This window comes from Centruroides vittatus, unplaced genomic scaffold (assembly GCF_030686945.1).
Source record: "Centruroides vittatus isolate TY-2023 unplaced genomic scaffold, ASM3068694v2 scaffold_1167, whole genome shotgun sequence".
Classification (NCBI taxonomy): domain Eukaryota; kingdom Metazoa; phylum Arthropoda; class Arachnida; order Scorpiones; family Buthidae; genus Centruroides; species Centruroides vittatus.
In genome coordinates this window covers 1,701,746-1,717,183 of record NW_027122671.1, presented here as the reverse complement: position 1 = coordinate 1,717,183, position 15,438 = coordinate 1,701,746, and the positions used below count along the sequence as shown (strand labels likewise).

At 27.7% G+C, this 15,438-nt stretch overlaps 1 protein-coding gene across 1 annotated transcript; it reads right to left on the bottom strand.

Annotated features, from left to right (window-relative positions):
- Window positions 1–865: 865 nt before the first annotated feature.
- Window positions 866–14,442, bottom strand: LOC136986747 (UPF0462 protein C4orf33 homolog). The gene is made up of 9 exons (XM_067284355.1): window positions 14,394–14,442; window positions 14,196–14,250; window positions 13,318–13,401; window positions 12,061–12,245; window positions 10,002–10,059; window positions 6,686–6,737; window positions 5,663–5,853; window positions 1,116–1,219; window positions 866–1,045 (listed from the first exon to the last, which is right to left on the bottom strand). Exons 2-9 carry the CDS (start codon window positions 14,204–14,206, stop codon window positions 1,041–1,043), a joined length of 690 nt encoding a protein of 229 aa, XP_067140456.1. The 5' UTR covers window positions 14,207–14,250; window positions 14,394–14,442; the 3' UTR covers window positions 866–1,040.
- Window positions 14,443–15,438: the final 996 nt, after the last annotated feature.

Below are 15,438 nucleotides of genomic sequence, written 5' to 3'. Positions count from 1 at the left end.
ATAAACTTTATTTTTTTGCAGTTGGCTACAATGTTAACCAACATCAAGGATTGATTTTACATTTACAGCCAAGTTTATTAAACACACACACAACCGGTAGCCAAACTAACCATCTTGTCCAGCGCATTATTATTTTACACGTATCGTTTTGAGGGTAGTAGGCCATTGCTGACATTAAATAAATTTTACTGTATTACTAGCCAGGGCAGTTGTTGAGAGATTTTTATATGCATTTTTGTTTTAAAAAAAAATTCCTGAAAATTAACACAAATAACAGCAGTTTCTCACAATGATTATTTTTTAAGTTTCACTGCACCAAATCTCTCAAAAAGTTTGAATTTATGTAATTTACAACTTTTAGTATTATCAAGATAATCTTACCAATGGCTGCTGTTTGCAATTTTAATGGTATGCACTATCAAGATTTTTTTATATCCATAAATGATTTTGAAAATTTGCATCTAAGTCTAACTTTATTCTTCAGAACTTTCAATTTTGGATGTTTGAGAAGAAAAATATGAAAGATCCAAAATAGCCTCAAAAGATACTTTTATATAATGAAACAGAAATGTAACGCCCATTGTTAAGAGAGAGCAAAAATTTTTATCCACACACAATTTAAAGGATAAATGATTAAATTTGGCTACAAAGTTCACATTTCCAAATATTTTATTATTATTAACATTTTTTCATACAATACAACTAAAACTTAAAATATTGTTTAATCTAAATGAACTAATTTTCAATTAATGGAAAATGACATGGAATCTTTGTGTAGAGAATGAAAAAATAATAATTAGTAGGGAATGATGTATTTATTTAATATTGATCACCGATACTTTTTTTATATATTACTTTAACACAATTTTCTATTTTTTTGTTTTCTTTATTTGAATTTAAAAAAATAAAATCTGATTTTAAATATTAAAAATACAAATTTCTTTGATTATTGAAAAAATATATTCATTTCTAGAATTAGAAATCTAATCACAAATCCAGATACAAAAAGTTTTTATACGCTGTGGAAAACAGATATCTTCTTAGGCTGTAAAGGAAAAAAATTAAATGTTTTTAATTGTAATTAATGTTTACACTTAATGCAAAGAAATTCTTACAACTGTTCTCGATAGCTTCTTTCCATATCCAGGATAGATCGGAATTGCCATTACTTGGTAAAATTTTTTCAAAGTCCAAAGATTTGAAATATTCGAGTCGGTGGCTGAAAATAAAAAGATGGATTAACAGCTCTGTTCTCACATTATATGAAAACAAACTGGTGGTTATCCATACATAGTGTCTACACACGGAAAAATTTGAAACTGGTTCAACCACGTAACAAAAATAACGAATTTGTCATATTGGGTGTAATGCATATCGAAAATATTTATAATTTTTATGGTTCAAATAAACAATACATAGGACAATTTGTGATTTAATTTTTTAAAGATCGTAAAAAATGATTATAATACTTTTAGTCACACTTCACTTTTATATAATTGACACAAAAGAAGAAATTAGATGGGAATACAAAAGGTTAAATGCTATTACCAAGCGAATACCACTAGATTTATCTGGCCATAATCGCCTATCTTCAATCCAGATTTCAGATATTAAGTTGACACATTGTATTAAATTTAATAATTAGAATATTCTGAATAAGATTGTTCTAGAATGAGACTCAAATTTGCAACATCTGCATTGCCAATTATGCTACCTGGATTTCCATCTGATCTTTGCTTCCTGACCTATTAATTTAGATAATATACAAGTGATTGGACTGGGAGTTCCAGATAGCATAATTTGACTCCTGATCCAGAATGATCTTTTAATAATAATCTAGAAGAGAAGACGATTAAGTAATCATCTACCTTTATAGATATGTAATTTGTACCAAAGTATTTTTAATTAGCCAAGTAATGGCCCAACGGATCCAGTGTTATCATTCAGTTATTCAGACTTGGTCTACTACATATAAAAATTCTGCAATGGCCACAAATATCCTTTTTAATTTTACTAAGTAAGCTTTTCCATTTAGTTAAAGATGAAAATGGGAGAATCTTTAAAAATCATCAATATCCCTTGTATATTTAATTGAAAACAACACTATTACTTGTTTTAAATATATTTTATCTGAATTCTTAACTTTATTTTAACATAATTTTATAGTCTACATCAGCACAAGTTGTAACACTAGTTTTTTAAAATTGTTTTTTTTTTTAATTTTATAAGTGCATAATGTAATTACAGTGTAACTTAAGACTATATAGTAGCAAAGAATTCCTTTGTATTCACATTGTTTGCAAGTACTTAATATACTGATTCCTAAATATCTTTTCATTATAGTTAATAAAATAGCCAATTAATGCCACTAATTTAAAATAATTCTGTGCAAGATTAGATATTTAGGAAAAAATTTACATAATGTAAATATTTGCTAATTTTTATTCTTAAAATATGTAATTTTTTTTAAGGTACAATGTAACATAATCGGATGTGCCACCATTATTATTACCATCTGGAATAGGAATTTTTTGTCTTGAACAACTATAAAGATAAACACTTTCCCCAATTAGTTTCAATAAATATATTACTACAATCAAAATACATGCAGATTACAACAATCTTTTAAATGAAAATATGCTGTAACTACTTGAAATCTTCAATCTAATCCTGGAAGTGAGACAAATGATGTCAGAACTGGTTTGCTGGAGTGCAAGATTACACGTGTGACTGGCAGAATATAGATCACAAATGTCATAACCAATCAGAATCAGTTTCATCTGTGACATTTTTTGATGCTTATTCCTTTATATGCTCAGTACATACATATAAGATCACAAAATGCATTATGAAAATGGAACTAGAGGAAAATATTTTTGGAATAAGTACAGGGTCTTCCAAAAAGAACTACAATAATTTAATATGGTAGCATTATTTTAATTATCATCTGAGAAATACATGTTGTCTACCAATTGATAGAATAAACGTTCAAGTTTGCATACAAATGTCTTTTCTTTCCTACTGCCTCTAGGAAGTGCCATAAACAAATGCTGCTGACTCCACAACAGAGAAGGCATTTTGTGTCAGCAGCATTTGTACTCTGCAATTCACAAAATTGGTATCAGTCATCATTGCACAACAAGAATGTTTGCCATACATGATGGATCACTTTAAAATAGCTTCAATATATAATATATATACATATATAAAAGATTAAAATTAAATTTTGGCTGATGGTATTTACATGTATTTTTACACACAATGCAATTGAATATTTTAAGTCTTAGGATTTTGAATGATTAAAAAAAAATACATTAAACAAAATAAATTGTATATGTTTGTACATTTACTACAGACATTTACTTCTTTAATTTAAAAAACCAATATCAGTAAATCTGCACTATTGATTACATTAAGAATTATAAAATGCAACAATCAAAGAGGAGAGGAAGCATTGCGAAATGCCAGGGAATCAAACTAAGTCCCAAATACAATATCAATTGTAAATTTTAGAGAAAAGTCTAATATTCTAACTCTGTAAATGGTAATTGTGAAAGATTTGTACTCAGTTTGAAAGCTGATGTTAATGAACCGTTAAAAAAAATAATATCAATCATTAAATAAAAAAAGATAAATAATTTTGATTCACAATAAATATTTATTGTGTAACAAACTGGGGAAAAAATCAGAAATTGGTTTATTAATATTTTATAAATTATAAGTTCAGGAAATTTATTAAGAGATATATTTCATAAATATTTACGGGATTTGTGGCTTTGAAAACATAAAAAGCCATTATTTATTAACATAGTTTTATGGTTGTGGATTAATAACTGGATAATCTATTTAAAAATAAGATTTAATTTAATAAAACATTTTAACTAATTATTCAGAAATTACATAATTAATTAGAAAAAATATAAAAATTAACAGTTAAAAAGTTGAAAAAGCAATAGCATACTAGCATACTGGCATAATAAGTCATAAGCTGTTTTATTTTGTCAATGTGCAGTACTGTAAGGGAATGAGGGTTGGGGAATTTCTACAAAGTTGGTCAGGGAAGTCAGGAAAAGCCATGGAATTTAAAACAAAATTTGAGTAGGAACCCTGTTTATAGAATATGGTAAAAAATAATAAAATCTTTTTATAAATTGATTGTAAGTTCATCTGGATAGAAAAAAACACAGACTAATAAATAAAATTGAGTCATATGCTATTATTTATAACATACAGATTAATAAATTCCACTTGCATAAAAGATTTATCTAAAATTTTTTACTTTTAAAAATAATTTTTCAGCAAGAATAAATTTGAAAAATAAGATATTTCTGTAGTCTCATATTCAAACAATACTATTAATATAATGCATCGGGCTATTTTTCAGCTACATTATTAATTAAATTTTAAGCAATTTGTTACTACACATGGTGCCTAATGTCTATCTCTTATTCATAATTATAATAAATTAATATTTAATAAACAATTTAGAATATTCTGGAAGAAAAGAATCGGCCCCAAGCAGGACGCAACTCCTTATCATGCCGAGCAATTTTGTTTCCAGACTTATTAGTGACTGTGGATGGTTATATCCAAGATTAAATAACATTATGACATTAACTAATAACATGGGTTTTGAGATGTTTATATACATTGAATGTAGTTGTACTGAATACAAGACTATTTTAAGCAAAAAAAAAAAAAAAAAAAAAAAATACTTTAATAGAACATAGCACAACAGCAAATTATTTCTACAAATTGATTATTTTGAATTTTTCTAAGCTTCCTCAGAATCTAGAAATTATTTAAATGTTTATCATATACAGGAAAGTTCTGTTTGTGATCTGTGATATGTGATCTGATAAATAACGTCCTGATGCCTTTATATTACATTTTTCTCTTACTGTTTATCTGATACTCATCTATTTTTAAAAATAAAGTTTTAATCTTTGACAAATAGAATATAAGAAAATAAATATATAAGATTTATGTCAAATATTTTATTCAATAAGTTTAATAAATATTCATGAATAATTTTGTAAAACTTAAATCTGTGGACAGATAATACAAAACAAACTCTTCATATTATATTCCAACTGGTGATATTACACTTCAACATTCAAAAATAATTCTAAGAACTTTTTTGAAAGATGTTCAAAAAGAAACTAATTATTTATAAAATTATATTATTGTAAAAAAAGAATTAACACAAGAAAAATTATAATTGTTGTAATTGTGTTATAATAATAATAATCATTAACCACTTAAAGATATTATTTACTGTTCAAATTAGTCATTGTATTTTGCTACTGAAAATAAATCATCGATAATCATTTGATTTTATTTGTCTAGAAATAATTGGAGTAATAAATTTAGAAACTAATATACAAATTATTAACAAGCTTCCAATTAATTTCAATAACTAAATAGCTAGTAAATTCATTAACCATATTGAATATACTATTCATTAATGACAGGAAACTATGGAAGATGAAGGAAATAGGAAAATATGTCTTGTTTTGTAGATTATTGTTAAAGTAAACTGTACAATTTGGTAAAACCAAACTTCAATTCCTAATATTACTTTATTAAACATGATTGCCTATATATAACTTTATAAGATACAGTAGTTTTAACATTTATTAACAAAAATAATTTTACTCACAAATCTGGATTTTGGTATTTTCCTGTTGGTGTTGGATATAAACTTTCATAAACTCTGTCTTCGTCATTGCCGTGAATAGCATAAGCATTCATGAGATTGATGCCTGGTGGAAAGTAATCTGCAGGAATATTTGCTGATCCATACCATTTTTTACCAATTATTTTAGCTTCATATTTCAATGGAAGTTGTTGCTGCAATTTTTACTTGTAATTATTTTTTAGTTAATACACTTATTAAAACATTATTAAATAATAATAATAATAATAATAACTTAAAAGTAAAACATACCAAAAATAAATTGTAAGTTATATTATCATTGTTTACATACTGTATAATTTAAGAGTATATTTGTTAGGAATTTCCTATTTAGATTTATAAATACTTCAGTTCAGGTTAAAGTTAATCTGAGTTGAGAACACATGTCAATATTTTTAAATTGTATACAATTTATATGACAACAGATGTAGCATTTAGAGTACTTTCATGCATGCAAATTATTATTACCAGTTATTGCAATTATTTATCTAAATTTTACAACAAAATAAGATGTAATGAAAATGAAAATGTTGTTATAAAAACTTTTGTTTCATATAAAGAAAAAAATAAATAATTAACAAATGGTGTAATTATTACTAACATAACCTAATCAAAATTATTTCACCTCTTGGCAATTAGGCACAACATAAAAACATTTCTACTAAACACTGATAAAATTAATAATTAAAATTTCAATTGAGTATAATTCAAAAATAAAAATTTTCAAATTAATAAGATTGTAAAATCTTATAATTGACTGTAAACTCACTTAAATTATCAAATTTGTTTATTTTATATAAAAAATATTAACTCAAAATGTTTTTTAAATAAAATTTTTAATGAAATATTAGAATATCATAATTGATGTAGGCCTATCTACATCCTTAGAACATTTTGTCATTAGTAAAATATAGTATATTTGAGGTGTATGGGATTGAATATAAATAACAAATTTTATATATTTTATTTATTTAAGAGTTAACACACCTTTATGGCATTCCTTGCTCCATTTAAAAATAATAACAAATGTTGGCCATGACTGAAATTAAACAAAAATTTTATTAATTTGATTTGCCATTATATTTACACTGCCGTTAGAAAAATATTATAATGAATTAAAGTAAAGTAAAGTAAAGCAAAACCTTTTAAAAATTTTTAATAATGTATTCTTACTGTATAAAAAACTTAAAATTCAACAGTGAAAAAGCTACTTAAAATCTTGGAAGTGGTGACTAAAAAGAGACTAATAATGAAAAAATCTAAATGATAATTGAAAACTATTTATAAAAGGAGATTATTACCAACCATGATATGTGACTGATTAAATTAAAACTGAGGCATCAAATAATATTTGAAGGTACAAAACGAAAAGAAAAATCAAATATATATAGGTCATACTGAAAGTCATGAGCAACAATTTTTTATAAATCACAAAATATTAATTATGAAAAACTAAGAACATTGTCATAATGTGTAGACATACTATAGATAGCACCACGAGCAAGTCGTGATGCCTTTAGTTTCCATCATGTAACCACAGAGAGCTGATACAAAATGGCTGCAACAGATGTTTTGTTTTGTCCGCATGCTGTGATTGAATTTATTGTTAAAGAGGGAAGAGGGAATCTCCACTGCATAAATTCACTAGAAACTTCAGCATGCATATTGAGATGTGTGCTTTGGTACTAGCAGTATTAGAAAATGGGTAAAAGATTTTAAAGATGGAAAATACAGGCGTGAAAGATCTACCTGTAAGGCCATCCGCAGACTGCCTGTAACGAACACAACAAGGAAAGAGTAGATGAGTCGAGGTCATTGACATTTCTAATTTTTCTCTTTACACACAGGGAAACTGTTAATCAACTCAACTGGCTTAATATTTTCCTGAATTTCATCTGTTTCTTTTTTCTTCTACCAGGTCCTTTCTAACTTTCTTAAAACCTTCTAATATGCCTTGTGCAAGCTGTACTTCATTCCTTCATTCTTTGTTTGAATATTTGAAGAATGCTCTCTTAAGAACATTCTTCAAATGTTCATATACTTGACTCAACAGTTAATCTGTCTTCTTCATGCATTCATATTTTCTTCTTTTCTTTATTGTTTTCTCCATTTCTTCAATGTTTGGTTTTCCTTCTGACAGCTTCCATTTTGCCAATTCCTGTATTTTTTTCTCTTCTTTCATTTGCTTTCTCTCTTCTTGCTTTTCTTTCTCTGCTTTTTTCACTTGCTCCAAATACTTTTGGTAGTTTTGCCATGCAAACCTAGTATCATATAGTAATTCATTTGTGATTGGCAATAGTTCTGATTTATGCAAATATTTTTCATTCCACTAACAATGCTAAATTTGCATTGTCTTTTCTGTCACTGCAATTCAATCTTATGAGAGGACTCAGCCTGACAAAGAAAAAGCCTTGTTCAACATCTGCTGATCCTTGGCTCAAAGATAAAGAAATTTTGACTAAATTGAGTAGAGGTGAAAATAAATCTGCAAAAAAAAAAAGGTGACTCCAATAATGATCAATATGATTCATCCTTGAGATGTTGTTTTCCATTCAAAAAAAATGTTAACAGTTTATCTATTTCAATGATATCCCTCAGCTTTTTGATCTTTCCCTGTTCTTTGGTTTTAAACAAGTCATGTACTGGAGACTTGTTTGGATTATTACCCAGATAGTGTGGCAAAAAGCAGTTCATAAAGGACCTGTGTATTTTTAAAAATAAGTACATCCTTCTTTGTAACTTCCTTTAAAGTTTCTTTCACTTCATTACCACATTCTACTTTACAAACTAGTAACATCTCGTTGACTACGAACACAATATAGTGCTTGTTCGTAGTCAACAAGAATCAAGCGCGACACGGTTTCAAGTCATTAGTAACATCTCATTTTCTCCTGGGACTCTTTCCTCTAAACTAGATATTGCTTTCTTCATCTAATACAATAGCAACAACTTAGCAAGATGCTTCATTTTATCATAAAATGTTGACAGCTTTATGATAATGATCTGGATTGGATTATTTGTGTTTTGTGGCACAAGGATCTCATGGGCAATGCTGCACCAACCATTAAAATACATAAAAATGAAATATTGCTTGAAAAGGAAGCAGTTAATATAAAAGTGCAATAAGTTGGATGATGATCTGAATAATTGCAGTTTGGAAAATTAGAGTTATAGTGTACCATATTACAAACAAACAAATATGAAAACAATAAAAGGTTCCACCAATGGTACAAAAGAAATGCTACTAAAATCTGGATTATAAACAAACTTATTAGTTAAACTACAAAAAGTTTTATTCAATTACATAGTGTTTAGTTTAATATTTCTGCAGACCAAATACCAGGTCACTTTTCCTCACCTTTTTAAGAAAATGTCACTTTTTAGAATTTAATTCAAAATTTAATAAAATAACTGTTTTATATCTTTATTAATGAGTCATTACAACTAAAAGTTCTAATGAAAAAATATAATTAACAATATTTTACATTGTGTCATTATATAACATCCCAAAGCCTGATGTATTAACTAAACCAAACAATTGCCATAATTAATCGGGCTATTTTTTGCTTATAAACAATGCTGAGAGAATAAAAATTCTTATATTTGCTTATAATAAAAGGTTGGAAAAACCAGAATAAAAACATAAAATACCTAGTCAACTCTGGTGCAACTGACTACATTACCTATAAATATATAATTCTAACATGTAACAATAACACTAAAATCTACTGTAATTCTGTAATCAAATACATTGCCTAAAACTCTACTGTATTATATCTAATCAATATAATGATAGAATGGATTTTATAATAAATTTTCTATCATAATGTAAATTAGACAGAAAAATATCCAATAATTAATAATATGCATTTATTCATAATTAAAAAACTTCATTATTGCAAACCATAGAGAAAAAAATATGTTTATGACAAATTCTCCTAACTTTTTATACTTCATTGCAACAACAATTATCATCATTAAATTTTTAATAACAAGTTAATTTTTAGAAATGCAATTACTGTGTTATATCATTAATTATTATATACATTAGTGTAATATACATGTAATTTCTGAATCAATTAGATCACGAAGATACAAAACAGTAATAAAACAACACAATATTTTGCATTATATCATTAACTAAAACAAATATAAATATAAATATAAACAATACTTTCTTAAGACGTTTTTAAATTTCAATACAGTAGCTTGAAAAAAGTATAGTTTATAATTTTCATTTTTAGATGTCAATTAATATATTATATAGATTATTTATCTTAATTTATAAATATAAGATACTTACGGACTAAGTTCAACTTCCAAGTAACGTTCATCTTTTCCCAAGAAAAATATTTCAACAACTGAAATTAAAATTTAATTTGATAATTTGTGATTCTGCTTCCAGTAGTATATATTGTAAAAATTTTTTTGGAATATTGCAACATTTATACTGCATATTTTCTGCATCTACAAAAAGGTGGGAAATTATACAAAAGCATTTAAACATTAAGCTTGCTTAAACCTTTGTGTGATACTCAACGAGAAGCCAAAATAGATCCAGTCAGAGCAGTGTGTACACAGTTTGAACAAACTTATAATGCCTTAGAAGAATTTATTGGTTCAAGTAACGATAACACAGCAGTATCCAAAGTTAAAAGTCTATTAGATTCATTACAAGAAATGCTATATATAACTGAAGACAGTCCAGCTTATAGGTACAGTTTACAATATTGTCAAAAATTAATAGTAATAACAAACTATTTCAAGCAAAAGCAATTGTTCTTGACTCTGCTTTTAATTTAGTAAATAAAATTAAAAAATTAAATCCAAAATTTAACATGTTTTTAGACCACGACTTCCCTGAGAAAATAATTTGAAAAAGAAAAAAGATTATTTTCCAAACTGTTATTGTACAAATAGATGAGAGATTTAAAAATATACCCAATATTATTTCTGATTTTATATTAATCACTGATATGGTAACACAGGTTTTTTTTTCCATTAGGAAAAAAAACTAGAAAACCATTCAAGAGATTTTGTAAAATTTTATAGTAAAGATATAACTGAAGACTTAATCCAGGAAATTGATTTGTTACGAGAATTGATCTGGGACCAAATTTCTGGTTATTGGGTTATTGGTTAATGGGATCTAGTTATTTATATCTAAAAAAAGATGTAAATAACACACAAGATATATTGCAATTCATATTAAATAATAATTATAATGAACTATTTCCAAATCTGCTAACTGTACTAAAAATTCTCTTTACATTACCATTTAATATAGCAAGTGCAGAGCGTTCTTTTAAAAAAATAAAATTAATAATTATCTTCGGTCAAGTATGCGTGAAGAATGCTTATTGCACCTTTATGTTAAGCATCAAAACGGAAAATTGTGAAAAATTGTAATTTTTCTGAAATGATTAATGACATAGAAAAAAAATCTCATATTTATATAAATACATATTACACAATATACATTTATTTTGAATCCTTTTATTTTTACCTTTGAAAAATATTTTAAAGCCCCAAAAGGTTTCTTGCACCTGGACGTCTTTAAAGAGAAGGCCGATCCCGAATTTAAGGAAACATTTTTGGGAGTCAGTTACATTATAACTACTTCTTGGAGAAATAACTTTAATTGCAAGTTTTAGATATTTTAGTAAAACAAAAATGTTCCGATATTCTCTACGATTCTATTAGAGAAATAGCGTTAAATCATCCGAGGTAGGACATTTATAGATTTAGCTATTGTTTACAGTTCGATAAAAATTAAATTGTCAATTTGTGCTTTTTCGGTAATAAGGTAAATAACGTTCCACAATTATCTTGTGTGATGGTTTTGCTTTTAAGATTAGCGAGGTTGAGGTCAAAGTTTTAAATCGAAAACGTTTATGTTGGATGTTCAGCACCACTTTCCTGTAAGCCTAGAAGTTTGACAATGGTGTTCGGAATGTCGAACATGATTTCACTGACTTTCCAAACACCATTGTCAAACTTCTAGGCTTTCAGGAAAGCGGCGCCAAACATCCAACGTACACGTCTTCGTGTTTAAAACTTCGGCCTCAACCTCACTATTATCTCTGGAATTTTCTACTCATAGAGTGGTCATTCCTCAGAATTCCCAGTATCTGGTAACCTTTGATAGGTAACATAGAATGTGATTCTTTTCCCAATAAGTATTAAAATGTTTTAAAGAAAACAACTTCTCACAACTTCGTGTGTGGTGTTTTAAAGAAAATTTTGTAAACTGGAACCAATTATCTCATATCCTATTAAAATCACAAATTCGGTTAACTTCATACCGTTTTATAAAATTATAATTGTTACCGACAGGTTATGCTTTTAAATACAAAAATCACCTTCGTATTCCCATAACTTAGGGAATGGCTTGCCAGGAATTCCTCCAGGTGGAGGCGGATCGTCGAAGAAGGGCGCTAACACTTGCACTCTCACTTCGTTTCCTACAGCCTCGTTTATAGTAATTTCAACTGGATCGTGATTTACCGCAATTCCATCCCAAGTTGTGTTAATCTCAAATTTTTTCCTTTAAAATAAATATATATTTTATTAATTTATCAATGTTTAAAATACTTTAAAACACAATACAATTTTCATCTGTAACGAATAACAGACGAAGTGTTTAAGTCCAGATTAATAAACTTACATTTGTATTTTTTTTCTAATATAAATAACACGCCCCCTAGAGGCATAATGATACTGTACGTCATATACGTCAAATTTACCAATAGGAAAATTAGAAATTTCCGAATATTCTAATTCTTTTTTCTAGAATTTTTTTTTTGTAGAAAAGAAGAAAAATATTCTAGGATAATCTGAGATTTTCATTAGTACTGACGTCATACTGCAACTTTCTTACGTTGCAGTGGCTAGAATAGCGAGGTCGAGGCCGAAGTTTTAAACACGAAAACGTGTACGTCGGACGTTCAGCGCCGTCTTCCTGTAAGCCTAGAAGTTTGACGATGGCGTTTGGAACGTCAGTGGAATCATGCTCGACGTTCCAAACGCCATCGTCAAACTTCTAGGCTTACAGGAAAGCGGCGCATCAACGTCCGACGTACACGTTTTCGCGTTTAAAACTTCGGCTTCAACCTCGTTAATATATTCTAGCCACTGTACTCTTACGTCATGATCGGTGATGCCTGTTTGCTATGACGTGTCCAAATGATCAGTAGGATGCTATTCTCACATTAATGAATAAATAAATACAGTACGCGTACAATGCTGCGCCATTACCCTGTAATTTCATTCTTTACATGTTAATCCATTTATCCGAATCGCCGAGAAATGCAAAAATATTTAGGGATTTTTTTCCATATGTATGGATGTTAGTCTGTGTGGGGAGCATGATCCAGTTTGAAGTTTAGTAACTCCTGCGCCTTCTGTCTAAACCTTCAAAAATTTTACAGGGACGTTTGTGTATTAGAAGAATAATGCTAGCAAATTTTGATGGTTAAAGGTCGAGGAGGAGAGACATTATATGCGATAAATATTATTTTAAACATTCACTAGACTTCTGTATTTACGCATTGATTTTTAAAAATATGAAAGAATAAAATATTTTATGCATTATTTATCATTTTGTTTTATTCATTTACCTGAAAGGAAGTGGTGAATATTCATTGCAGTCTATATATTTAAAATTCCATGCGATAAAAATTACTGCACAACTAACAGCCAATCTGAAAAATGATAAACATATTATATTTATATAAAAATACTTCTTATTAAATTATCAAGCAATAAACAGAGTGATTCAAAAGTCTAAATATAAAACAAAACTCCGAAAATATGTATATATACACATAATATCAGATGGATTAATATGCATTTTCCACGAGTGGGAGGAACGTATTCATAAATCCATTCAAGTAAATGGCATATTGTATGACTTATAGGAGATTGTATAATAATACAGTGAGCTCTTCGCCTACATTTAGAGACCTGAGTCACCCTGTGTAATATATGTATAAAATAACTAACGATTAACTCTCAACGTTTATGTTACGTTTTAACAAAATAAACGCAAGAAATCAGTTTGTATCTAATTAATTTTTAAAAAGTGGTAATAAATTACACCATTCATTTATTTCTAATTTTTAATATCAAATTCAAGATAAATTTATTATAATTTTCACAATCAATATCATATTAGGAATGAACACGGGGCAATTTAAACGGTGCAAATAATTAATTTATTCCAATAAACAGAGATGAATCTTTTACATTTGTTTTTGCTGTAAACCATAGAGATTTGACTCGCAATGCTAAGAATATTCGATAAAATTAATGATTTTTAAGAACCTAATAAAATATTTTTCTCTTTTTAAATGCTATTGTTTCTTTTTAATTTAACGCAAGTAAAATTATAAGTTATAAGAAACTGGATGTTTTCCAATTTTTATATTTAAAATGTATAATTTGTAAAAGAAAATTTATAATTTTTTTTTTTTAAAGAATTAGATAAAATTCATACCTGAATGCCATTTTCCCAAGGAATCTACCAACAGCTTCGGTGTTACAGATGATAACTGTAAAAAGATTAACCATGCATACGTTAATATCGTTATAGATAGGAATCCCTATCATATATCGAAATTCAAAGAACAACTTTATGTTAAAGTAAAAAAAAAAAAATACACGACATTATTTACTGTATAGACTTTAAATTTACTTGTAAATTTCTCTTCCAAATTAAAATCTAATTCTCTTGTTAAAATAAATACTGTATTTATACATCCAAAACAGGACAATATGAACTTAATTATTCGAGTTAAACGACACCGGAAAAACCGGAAAACGAAAATGCTGAACAACAAGGAAATTGAATAAAATAACATAAATTGTTTTGTTTACAACATAGATTTATTAAATGAATAGTACAGTGTGAAACATATATAAGTATATAATTAAACAATAACACAATTGAAAAAGAATATTTTAAATTATTATTGCATTTAAAATAATTATAAAATATTTTAATACGTTTTAAAATGTTTAAAAACGCTTTTAATAATCTTTTTTTTTTTTTTTTTTGATAAAATTTCTATAGTAGCTGTAATAAACATTTTTTTTTTATTGAGGTAAGTGATAGCGGAGATGGAGTCATACCATCCTACCAAATATATCATTATAGTGCATTTACACAAACACATATCATGATTAAATTGTATATTTGATTATATATATACGAGGTTCCGGAGATGGGCACTTCCCTTCTATCTTTATTACAAGTGGATGAAATTTGAGTTACAAGATAGGATAGGATACAAAACTACTTATATAAAAACGTTTTTTTTAAAAAAAAAAGATCCAATAAATGAATTATTTATTTTCTCAACGGGTTTGGTTTAGTTAATTCCAAAACAAAACTCATTTAGGGCGCTTTTACACCATCAGGGGGTACGCCCGGACGAATTATTAATCCCGAGCCTGAATGTCGGCCAGATGAATAGCAGGGCATTGCGAGGCATGAAACATCCCATACCACAACTGTCCGTGTGCGGTGAAAAACGTCATGTCTTGCAACTGGAGTAGTTGCGCGTATTTAGCCGAACGGTCAAGCACCCAAATCGTGTAAAAACTGCCTTAGGCCTAACTTCCTTTGCGGAATATCTTCCGCTCCTACAGCAATTGTCCCAGGAGATAGAGCGATGGGCCAACGCTTTTCTCTTTAACCAAACCAGTGGCGTAGCGAGGGGGGTGCAAGGGGGTCTATC

Excerpts from the sequence above, each read along its gene's own strand:
- LOC136986747 (XM_067284355.1), bottom strand. Across the intron at positions 6,738-10,001 it reads TTGGAAGTTGAACTTAGTCC|TCATGGCCAACATTTGTTAT; the intron begins GTAAGTATCTTA and ends GTTTAATTTCAG. Across the intron at positions 1,220-5,662 it reads AAATACCAAAATCCAGATTT|CCACCGACTCGAATATTTCA; the intron begins GTGAGTAAAATT and ends TTTTATTTTCAG.